A 12628-nucleotide genomic window follows, 5' to 3' on the forward strand; every position below is an offset into this window, starting at 1 on the left:
CTTTAATTAATAAAACAAAACAACAAAAACGCAGTGTAATTAGAAGGGAAGAAGTTAAAAGAAAACTATGATGATATTTATAATATTTTATAATTATTCAATCAAATAGGACAACCATAATAAATAAGAGAAATATCAAGGCCAGTTTTACACATTTTAGACTGGTTCTAATAGGTACTAAACTATAGCATTCATTTTTATATACTATTTCTTGCTTGCTACAAATCTCTAGAATCTCTCTCTTTTGGTTCAGTGAAATAATCATAATATAATTTGCTAAGAAGCATTACCACATCTAGTCTTTACCCAAAATGCTCCAAGAGCACACTTGGTCCACAAACTTAAATATTTAAAATGTCTGGGTGTGTTTTATTTGCTTTGCTGGGAGAGCTGAGGGGCACATGGAAAAGCCCCCCCCAAAAAAAAAAAAACAAAAAAAAAACAAAACCCCCCCCCCCCCCCCCCCCACCCCCCCCCCCCCCCCCCCCCCCCCCCCCCCCCACCCCCCCCCCCCCCCCCCCCCCCCCCCCCCCCCCCCCCCCCCCCCCCCCCCCCCCCCCCCCCCCCCCCCAGAGCTCAGCTCAGCTCATGCTTTCCCTCAGCTGGAGACAGGCGTTAGGGCCCCTGGACAGGTGGTACTAAGACCCTTCGTTCTTTCATCTATTCCCTAGGCTTCTTTGAAAAATCTCTATTTCCACTTTGCCACAGCATTTTAATTCTCCCCTTTTCTCCTAACCTGTTTCCTCTTTTTCTAGCCACAGTAGCTATAATTTCCAGATGAAATTAACATATGGAAGAACAGACATACGGAAGGAAGTGAAAGAATATCAGAATTTCATAAGAAGATAAACGTGGTTGGAAAAGGGATGATAACAGTGCTAGCCTAGGTAACGAAGACAATGCAGCAGAAACTAATCTGCCTAGCAACCAGCCAACGGCTTGGGTGCAATCAGTCACCAATTCATAAGTTTATGATGTTCCTATATTTATGTGTACACACTTACATTCAGCTATGGGAAAATTCCAGAGGAAAGCATTTATGTTCACTTTCCTCGCAGGAAAATACAAAGTAAAAAGAATATTGTTGAGAAATTATACAAATCATGTTGGATGAAATCAGTGGTTTTCAAAATAAGTAACTCCCTTGAAATGGGAACATCTTAAGAGTTTTCATGAAAGCACAAATAGTTTTAAGACACAGTTAGTTTAAAGGAATTAATTTCTGGGTGCTAAATAAGCAAATGACCACCTTCCCTAAACTGTCAGGGCAGAAATGATTTCTCCTCAAGAAAAACAATCAGATGTAAGATTTCTGACTTCTAAGGGAAAGTCTGTCATGTATTTTTTTTAAAGTGGATAATAATGGGTATGAAATAGTTATGGTAAATATTTTACTATTATATTAAAAGAAAAGCTTAACTTTAAATGTTGATCATCATAATATCCCCCAAATTCGATCATTTACAAATGTTTAAACTTAAAAGAGTTTTAGCTGTCAACATAAAAATGTGCAAGGGATTAGAAATTTCTTGATACTCACAGTGACAGGGTGAACAGAAGAGTTTGAAAGCCACCAGACTAGCCCTGGCTGGCATGGCTCAGTGGATTGAGCATGGGCTGCGAACCAAAGCATCACAGGTTCGATTCCCAGTCAGGGCACATGCCTGGGTTGCAGGCTACGGCCCTCAGCAACGCACATTGATGTCTGTCTATCTGTCTCTCTCTCTCTCCCTCCCTCCCTTCCCTCTCTAAAAATAAATAAATAAAAATCGTAAAAAAAAAAAAAAGAAAAGAAAGAAAGCCACCACACTAAATAAACAGCTCCAAGTTTCACTAACCTCCCATTTCCTAACGCCAAGGCTGTGGCCGTGGAGCCGTACCTGTCGGTCCCATGTGCATAATGGTCAAAAGCACGAGCTGTGGAACCCACAGATGGTGCTCGGCCCACACCTGCATTTCCCAGAGCCATGAACTCAGCCAGGCGGCCAGGCCTCTCTGCGCCCTCTCTGCACCCTCTCTGCGCCCCGCTGCATAACCCGGAAAGCGGAGATAACTGAGATGCCCGCTGTCAAAGGTGAGGACAAGGCTTGTGTGAGTTAATGCATGAAAAGAGCTTATAATTGTGCTCAAAAGAATCAGTACCTTCATTATTGTTGTTCTGTTGTTGTTGTGATTACTCCCTGATTCTCAGTGTCAAATAGAGATCAAGAGATTACCAACACTAATACATATTTGTTGCATTATGAGCCAAAGGTGGCGTGGGGATGGGGCAGCTAAGTCTATACCAGGGCTTTAATAATAAAGCCCTCTCCAGAAAAAAATAAAATAAAATAAAAGCCTCTAATATAGCTCCTTGGTTTCACAGTAAAAAATATGTGACAATGATCCAATGAAGTTCTCTGCTGTTACAGCTACCAAAGTAACATAGTATATCTTTTCCTTTGCTAAAGGGTGAAAACCCCAAAAGAACACATTGCAATTTGTTCTACAAAGAATATCTGGTGATGTATCAATACTTGGTAGGGTTATATCTGGTTCTCAAGATGACAGACACAGTGTTAGAAATGATATTGCAATGTGGCAGAAACATGTTGACCTTATGTAAAGAAGTGCCGGCACTGAAGGACCAAAAGACGCCATAAGTAAAATAGCCTCACCTACAGTTAGCACACCAACTGCAGAACCAAAGCAACGTGGCACCAGCCCTTTGAGCTCTGGTTGTAATTTTTCATATTTTAAAACTGGTATTGGAATCTTTTTAAAATAGAGGTAATCCACACTTCCCTCATCATGATGTTTAAAATGTGTGTGTGTATATATGTGTGTGTGTGTGTGTATTTTTTTTAAAGAAAAAACTGGTGGTCCAGCACCACCTCTGACTTTTCAAATCACATTCTGGACAGGTTGCATAGCTTTTCAGAAATTATTTTATAAGTTAAAAGTTATAACATAAAGCTAGCTTTCATAAGTTTTGGCTAAGATCTTGACCAAACTCTGAAAACACAAATCTCAGACATGTGTTATTTTAAGAAAGCATTTAAAAACCGCATTTCAACTTTTAAAAAGAGGTCTGGGTAACTATGACACAGTGTGATGAGCCAGAGAAATTGTACTGCTTTCTAACTTCATTTGAACGTTCTATTGGAGTTGAAACTCAGGCTATGTTCAATATTCTTGAATTTTGTGAACAAATAACATGCATCGAGAAGCAATACCATCAGCATTAGGAATTTTAAAACTTACAAGTGTGTCTGGCCAAGGAGTAGTTGGATCCACCACTGGTCAAACCAAATCCCTCAGGAATTTGACTGAGCTTCGCGGTCTGGTCAGCAGTTTAGGAGGTTCGATTTCGGCACCAAATTCAGCTCCTATCACTCCCAGCAAAACAATAGCGGTTAGCCTGTTTCCTTCTTTCCTCGTACGATGTGGAAATTTTTTTCATTTGTGGGACGCTTGATAAGCAACCTGAAAATCAAAACGTAAGCATACAACTTAAAAAGAATGTCAGTACAAAAGGACATATGATTAGAAAACATTCAATATTACTCATTCAGGAAAGAACAGTCTTTTTCACAAAAGGGTATTGGGACACCTGGTTATCCACATACAGAGGAATGTATTTGGACTTCGACCTCTGACCCTGCAGAAATTCAACTCAAAATGGATCACGGCCCTGAATATAAGAGCTAAAACCGAAGAACTTGCAGAAAGAAATATGGATGTTTATCTTCATGATTTTTGGTTAGGCAATGATTTCTTAGATATGGTACCAAAAACACAAGTAATTTTAAGATATTTTTTAACTGGACTTCATTCAATATAAAAATGTTTGCACTTCAAGTGACGATATCAAGAAGGTAAAGGTAATACATAGGCGGAGAGGGAATATTGTCAGTCATACATCTAATAAGGGATTGTATCCACACTATATCTTACAACTCAACAGTAAGAGAATCTACCTGGAAAAATGGGCAAAGAATTTGAATAGAGAATTCTTCAAAGATATGTGCATAGCCAATACCCACATTAAAAGACGCTTGACATCACTGGTCGTCGGGAAAACGTAAATCAAAACCACAATGAGACACGACTTCACGCCCACTGGGATGGTTGTGATAAACAGGACGAGCAATAAATAACACGTGTTGATGGGGATGGACGGAAACTGAACCCCTCGTGCATTGCTGGTGGGATGTCAAATGGGATAACCACTTTAGAAAAGTCTGGCAGTTCCTCAAAGGTTAAACAGAGTTACCATGGGGCCCAATGACTGCACTTCTAGGTATCTACCCAAGAAAAATGAAAACAAATGCAGACACAAAACTTGTACCTGAATGTTCACAGCAGCACTATTCACAATAGCCAAGAAAACGACTCAAATGCCCATCAGTGGATGAAAGGATAAACAAATGTGGGATATCCATCCAGTAAAATATTATTCAGTAATAAAAGTAATGAAATACTGATCCATGCTGGCAACGCGGGTGACCTTGAAAACATTATACTAAGGAAAAGGTCCTTAACAAGAATCACACATGGTATGATTCCATTGACATAAAAGAGTCCAGAAAGTAGATTAGCGATTGCCTAGAGGTGGGACAGGAGTGGCGTGGTTAACGATGGCTAATGAGTACCAGTGTTTCGATGTGATAAAAGGGTTACAAAGTCAGATCATGCTTATATCTGCACAACTCCAAATATACTAAGAATCAATTCTACATTTTAAAAGGATAGATTTTTAAAACTATACATTGTACCTCAACAAGTCTCTTTTTAGAAAAGATTGCTCATCAATTTATTTGTTAATTTGCCCACTAATTTGCAAATATTTATTGAGCAGCTACTTTGGGCAGGCATAAAAATAAGTAGTGCAGGTCCTCAGGAAGCTCACTAGTGCGCTTCCTGAAAATGGAGAGCCCGTTCACAAAGGAAGAAGGGCTGAATTGAAGACTCAAGGATAGGTAGGACTCTTCCAGGGACTGGGAGGGGGTGGCAGTACGAGAACACAAAGGACAAGCATTTTGTCCAGATGAATCTGAATGAGCAACCAAGCACTTGAAGAAGTACTTACGACCTGGGAAAAGCTCAACATAATTTCACACTCAGAAGAAATACCATCATGATACTCCAAACATAATAGAAAACAATTTTAAATCGTTATTAAAATATCAATAAATAGGAGGTCATTAAAAAAACTACATTCCTAAAACATGACTCTTCTTAAAATTTCTTTTCCCAACCTTTCTTTCACTAAGGCATACACCAAAATTCTCCTAAGACTTGGTCCTTCGCTCAGTCCTACTCCCCCATGCTACTTTTCATTTTTATTTTTGGTTTGGTATTTATTATGAGATATTACAAGCATCCATTAAATTATGTAGGGAATATATAAAGAATATCATGATATATATGTACACAATCAACTTTGTATAATCTTAATGTAACCTTATTTTACTAAGAGGTAATTAATGTGGATATAACTGAAGTCTACTACGGATTGTGTCCTGACTTTACTACCCCTTCCCCATGTCCCCCAAATCACCACGATCTGACCTTATCAGATGTTTTTTAATCTATCTATTGTATAACCATACCAGTGATACCTGGAATGTTATATATTTTCTGGTCTTGAACTATGCTTGCATTCCTGGGGCAAACTCTGGATAAACTGATAAATGGATGGAAGGATGGATATCGATCGATTGGTACGTAGGTAGATAAACAGACCAATACATAGACTCTGAACTAGATTTGCTAACAGAGTGTTTCACATTTGTGTCTGCAGGTGAGATAGGACTATAATTTTCTTTTTATATACTATTCTTGTTGGCTTTTAGTAGCAACATATAATACAAGACTTAAAAACTGGGTTAAGTAACTTTCTCCAATTCTTTGAAAATAGTTGAAGGACTCTTGAAGTTCGAAGAAAATTCTCTTCTGTAATTATCAGGACCTGTGTCTCAGGACATTCCCTTCCTGGAGTCACAAGGCAGGGGATGAAGGTGTAGAGGATGAACAAGGTGAAGGAAGGAATATTTGTAATTATAAATTCATTTTTTGTAACAGTTGCTATTTAACTGTATTTCTTCCTGAGGCACTTTTGACAACTTAGAATTTTACATTAAATATCTATTTCACCTAAGTCATTAAATTTATTGGTAGGAAGTTCTTTACACTATTCTCTTTAGCTTGAAAACTCTGTCACCCTAGCCGGTGTGCAGTTGGTTAGAAAGTCATCCCAGTGTGTCAAGGTTGCAGGTTCAGTCCCCAGTCAGGGCACATACAAGAATCAGCCAATGAATGCATAAATAAGTAGAACAACAAACTGATGTTTGTCTCTCTCTCCTCTCTATAAACAAACAAACACCCTCTCAATTACATCAGTTACTATAATCCCTTTAAATATTGTTTATTTGTGCCTTCTCTAATATTACTTTTCATGTCTTTCTTGATCAGTTTTGCTAGAAATATATACTTTACCAGATTTAAAAAAACACTTTAGTTTTGATCTTATTTTATTGCTTTCTATTTCACTAATTTCTGCTGTTATTTTTCCACGTTCTATAGGTTTCGCCTCTATTCTCTCTTTTTCTTTGTTTTGTTTTTGGGTTGCTAGGTTGAACACAACTCATTTTCATTATTTTGTTATCGTAAGCATTGCCAGTCACATAGTTAATATCCATTTTCTTTTCTCCTTTAATAACCCAACCTCGATGTTAACCAAGTAACAATGTGCTCGTACCTTGTCAACGTCCATCCAGGAACTGAGGAAGCTCCTGGCTTTGAGCTTCATTCATGATTTGGTTTAAGTCCTTTGTGCTCACAGGGGCCAAAAGCCTGCTTCTGGAAGCAGCTGTTGATCTCAGCCCAAATTATTGCATTTCTATTCCACTACCTGTTCACGGAGATATCTTTCCAGAGCCTAGTTATGTCTCTTTGGTTTTCCATTTGTTTATTTTACCCATCCCAGCTACATATTGGGCACAGAGGGATTTAAAAAGTGAACTTCTGAAGCCAGCTGGATTGGAGGTCAGCTCTCCGCTCTTTCTGACATTATCCGTCCGGCGTTCCCGGTCCCTTTCAGCACGGCACTCTCCATACGTTACTTAAATCAATACCAAGAAGGGCTCTGAGAGTTCAGTATGCCAACCAAGAAATCAGCTTCACGGGCTCCTGAATATTTTCAGATGTTTCATTTGAATGTTTCTCCTGATCTCTTGCTTTATCCTTCTGTGTCACTGGAGGTGAGGCAGCCAAATGCAACAACAGGGCAGGCTCGGGGCACCAGACCAGGAGTGGCCCTGGCATGGCAAGCTGAAGACTCTTAGCCTTCGATTAAAAGGCCACTGAGCAATCCTGGGTAAGGGGGTGGCATCGGATTCATTCACTGTTAGAAAGGTCACGACACTAGCAGCAGAGAGGGCGGCTGTGAGGGAAAACAGCACGAGCAGAACCAGAAGGCAGCCCCTGCAATGACCGAGGGGAGAACGGAAAGCACCAGTGGTGGCAGAGGGTCATCCCTCCCAGCGTCAGTCACTCACGGCATAAAAACTGAGCATCCAGACTACATGGTGCTATGCTAATATCAATTAATGAATTGACATGAATTAATTGGGATGAGAAAAGCAAAGTCTCTGTCCTTATTGACCTTCAAGCCTACTAAACAGAAATTAGAAAGGAAAAGGCTACAAAATCAATGAGAACTTTATGGACAGACAGAACAGTATGTTTAAGAACCTACAGCGAGTGGGAACTTGTACGTTTCTATTTCGAGGATAGGTAATTGGGCGGGAACTCCACAAGCCGAGAGGAGAATGGCAGAAAACGAGGCGAGGGGCAGGGCAGGGCCAGGGCATAGATGGCTCTATTGGTTTTGTTCACATTTCAGTTTCTGTCCGTTGAACAATGGGAAGATACTCAAGATAGGGCATAAGCCACAGAGTCATCTAATTAGATTTGGGCTTTCGGAAAACCACTCGGAGAGCATCTGAAGAATGCCGGAAGTGAGGTCATCAGTTAGGAGAGTACTGGACAAATTAAAGGGAGAGATTAGGCTGGTTTGGCGCTGGGCTGTGAAACAGGAGGTGCAAGAAGGAACAGCTTCCAGATCCGTGGTGAGTTTTGGGTGGTTAATGGTAACACTGCAGAAAAAGTTCAGATATCCTGCCCCGAATTCTTTTAAAAATCCTAATGAACTAAAACAAAACAAAATCCTTGCAAGAAAGGTAGGCTTTTCCAGAAGCTGAATAAAAATCCACCTAGAGAACAGAGCTTTTAGGTGTACACTTGACATTCCAGTAATTCCCCTGCACTGGGAGGCAGAGCAGAATTCGGGCCAGACCGAGACGAGCCTAAGAAACGGAAGTGGTAGGATGCTATACAGAGTTTAAGAAGTGGAAGGGAATGATTGATATCAAAGCACTTAATGAAAAATGGGGGGCAGTTTATCTAGAAAACTAAGATAATAATCTCAAAGCGTAGTTACTGTTTATTTGGATTCCAAGAAAAGTGTGGTGCAACTGGGTACAGAAAAGATTTGTTGTTGTTGCGGCTGTAGTTTCTTCACTTCTGCCATGTCACACTTTACTGTTCTTTTTTTTTAAGACTTTATTTATTGGTTTTTAGAGAGAGGGGAAGAGAGGGAGAAAAAGAGGCAGAGAAGCAAAGTCCCTTGCTTCTCACGTGCCCCCAACTGGGGACCTGGTCCACAACCCAGGCAAGTGCCCAGGCAGGGAACCAAACCAGCAACCTTTTGGTTTGCGGGACGACGGCCTATCCACTGAGCCACACTGGTCAGGGCCACACTTTGTTGTTTAAAAAAAGTTAGTCCTGGATATTTGCCATTAGTTTTTAAGCTGTATAGAAAGACAAAAATCTAAAATGAGCCCACAGAGAAGAGATTCATCTCTAAAAATGCTGCCCCTCTTTCATATAAAATGTTAGTTATTGCTCATTTTTCTAATTTAATTTTGTACAGGATACTTCAACTCACATGCAGGTTGCTTTATCATCATGTTCCTCCAATGCAAAATTCCTCTACAACTTCCACGGTAAGTCGTATTTTGTAACAACATTTCCTATAATAAGCCTGAATTACAATGTTTTATTAACCAATGTCACCCCAATAAATTCAACAAATAAATAAAATAAAATGAACTCATATTATCACAAAAAACATTTAAGTAATATAATAAATTGTTTGTAATCTGGTGTCATAGTATGCATCTTTCTCTTCAGTTTTTTTCCTGTTTTTTTTTTTTTCAAAAACAAATGTTAGTAAAAGTATGTACATGTGATTACAGATTCAAATATAACACTGATTTGTGACAGTTTATGGTAACTAAAAAGAAGGAAAATGCTAAAAGCTTCACCATACCAAGAAGGAAAAAAATCAATAATCACTGCCTGTGTGTTTAGGATGAAAATGGCCCCTAATTCTAGGCAAAGTGACATTTAACAGTTTGATCATTGGTATCTCGATACATGTGTTCAAAACCAACTTTATTTACATACGAGAGCAGACAAGGGGGGTAAGAGGTTTGCACGGCTGCATCTGTGTTCGTGTGGTATGCATTTTACACTTTACATAGTATTCTTGAGACAGGAAGCAAACGGGGCTGCCCTCCCCCCACGCCTCAGCAAGAGCATGCTCCATAACAATAGTTCAAAGGAAAGCTCCATTCTGCAGTTGCTCTGATTGTTCTGTCAGCTGACCTCTGCAGAAGGGAATTGCTAACCGCTGCCTCGCTCCTTAGCTGACAAATGAATGATCGCAGCTCCATCTATTTTCACTATGGCTGCCTCTGGCCCAGGTGCTCAGACAGAGAGCCCGGTGTGACATCTTAGATCAAGATGAATTGGCACAAACTCCTGATCCAAGATTGTTTTATACCATTTAATTTAGTTTCTTCCCCTGCTTGGATGAGCACAGCTCTGGTTATGGATTTCTATTCTAATGTACTGAAGCAGGCCCTGAAAGAAGCCAATGAAGCAGCTGCTGGAGCAAGGGACTGCGGGGATACTGATCAATAGGCAAGGCATTGACCCCAGCCGCTCAGCCTCTGCAACGCCCCGGCATGGAGGGGGAGGGGGCACGGAAGCAGACACACACACACACAGACACACACACACACACACACACACACACACACACGGGCCGCTTCCAGTAGGAAATTAAACAACAGGGGCCTTTGCAGAGCTCCGCCTCCACTCGGGTCCCCCACCTTCTCCAGGTTCCTTTTGTTTAATTGCCTCAATCTCGTCTCCACTCCCACTCCCCAGGAGAGAATTAAGACTTTAGGGAAGTTTTAATAATGTACTTGAAGACAGCCGTTCGTAAATCGTATCCTTAAAGCTAATAGAGAGAATCATAACAGGTGCCCTCTGCTAAGTGGCCAAAATATGAAATCTTAATTAGCTGTCAAGTGCATCACTTGGTGTAATTTAAAGTTTGGCACGTGCACAGCCTCAGAAGAACACTGTCCAGCCGGCTAGGAGCCGTACTGATGCTGAAATTCTATGGCGTTAAAAATTCTATTTTTATCAGTACTCGGGCCTGAAAAGATGGTAGCTCTTTGTTAACAGGTAGGAAGGGAAGAGCAAGAAAAGGCCACCCCCCAAAAAACAGAGACATAGTGATTAGTGAATGTATGAGGCCATCCCTACTTCTGTTCTAACAGTAACACAGCAGTTTCTGACTCTTTGATTTTTCCGATAGGGAAATATTTTAAATTCTTGGCTTTGCTGCCTTTCCCCTTAAATAATATAAGAAATATGCAATTAGCTGCGATGTTTTCCTATAAGTAAACTGACAACCAAACGGAACATCTTGAGATATTAAAAGTAAAACAATTCTGGAAGAGGAGACCTTTCTGCAGTTTCATTTGTCTCGTGAAATTTGGTATTTTTTCACAGAGACATGCCTCCGTTTAATCATGCTAAAGGGTGACGTGGAGATCCATTTTCTCGACAGGACGGTTGATCACCCCATCACGGTGGGAAAATTAATGCCTTCACCCAGCCCGGCGTGGCCCACGGAGGCTGCTCGCCTCGGTCAGGCACGTCCACGCTGCACAGTTTCGGCCGCATGCTGAGTACCTGCTCTGTGCGGACACGGGTTCGCTCACCCCTGGGTTACTCTAAACAAAATACAAGCCTTCGATTTTATTAAAACCGCTATTTAATTCATGCGGTGCCTCTCAAAAGTACGTAATTGTCTTTAGATTTAGCATAATTGACTCTCGATTTACATGAACGGGAGTAAACACTTCACTTACAGCTTAACTAGAACACAGGTAAAATATTTGAGAAGTTTAAGCAATTTAAAGGGCTGTGAGATATTGATTACTTCATTTAAAAGGCAGTCGGAGAGTGCAGCCGAGAGGTCAAGATAAATTTAACAATTTGAAGCACTTTACTAAATAACTCTAAAGATCATGTTAATTGGCTTTGTGCAGTTCCAGGGTAAAATTAATTTTATCCCAGCTTACAATAAAAGGATTAAAAGACATATTAAGTTCTTCAGTTTTAACTGGAACAGGAATCAATGGATTTGAATTAAGGCTGAAGGCGGTTTTATGAGAGATGGACTACCAGCAGATACTTTATATCTGCGATTAGCCATATATTGTCAGAGCTCTGTTATGGTGTTAGGTGTTAAAACCTTAGATAAGAGCTCACTGGCCAATTTACTATTCTGAGAAAATACTTTAAGAACTGTGTGATTTTAACCAGGAGAAAATGTTTTTGAAAAATTGATTCTTTGTTTAGGATTGAGTATCATAATGCTTTTCATAGTTGTTATAATATTCAAAATTTTAGTAAAAATCAAATAATGTAGTAACTCACTGACATTTACCTCAAGATTACAACTATATATAAAGCATTTAAAACTGTATCATAAATATATCATTAGGATTTCCTTAAACCAAAATATTACATGCCAATTGATTTTAGCATACCAACTTTATGTCAGAAATTTCTGGCACATGATAGTCCAACTGACATTTGCAAAAATATAAATATTTTCTGAATTTGATATAAATTTCAGTATTCCCTAAAACATCATTTTGGAAAATCAGGATTTTTTTTCTGAATATTTTTTTATTCACAATAAATAAAAATAAAGTTTTAAATGTTTTTCTTTACTCTATCATTATTTAATAATGTGTTTTGGAATTATATGTAGAGAAAAATAAATTCCTTTTACTATATGCACTGACTAGCAGAGCAAATACACAATTTGTATTTAATAAGGCATATGTTTTATATATGAATAAGTAACTGTCAGACGTGGTATGAATGACTGGGAAAAGTAAGTTGCAAGATCTTACAGCAGAAAACTAAAGGGCAGCTATTTAAAGTAATAATTGAGATTAGGCTAGGAAATAGTTTCTATTGTGGTTCTTTATGACAATTTTATTTGCAATAAAGTATATTTGTTAATAATAGGTTTTGATTAATTAGTAAAGAACAAAAGTAAATTTAGCAAAGTGAACCTTGTTAATATTGGCAATCCTGAGGACGAGAGAACTATCAGAATTAAATATGATTTACTATTTACAATGTCTGAATACAATTACAAGAGTCTTGGCACATATATCACTCAAAGTTCTACAAATGCTAGTCA

The 12628-nt window shown here is 39.2% G+C and overlaps 1 protein-coding gene across 1 annotated transcript in view; it reads right to left on the reverse strand.

The window, feature by feature from the left end:
* The window catches only part of WDR7 (WD repeat domain 7), a 291161-nt gene that overhangs the window by 112019 nt on the left and 166514 nt on the right, over positions 1-12628 (reverse strand). Inside the window, 3 exon segments of the mRNA XM_028524165.2 lie at positions 3244-3312; positions 3315-3396; positions 3398-3465. Of these exon segments, the coding sequence (XP_028379966.1) occupies positions 3244-3312; positions 3315-3396; positions 3398-3465 (219 nt within the window).

This window comes from Phyllostomus discolor, chromosome 9 (genome assembly GCF_004126475.2).
Source record: "Phyllostomus discolor isolate MPI-MPIP mPhyDis1 chromosome 9, mPhyDis1.pri.v3, whole genome shotgun sequence".
Lineage (NCBI taxonomy): Eukaryota > Metazoa > Chordata > Mammalia > Chiroptera > Phyllostomidae > Phyllostomus > Phyllostomus discolor.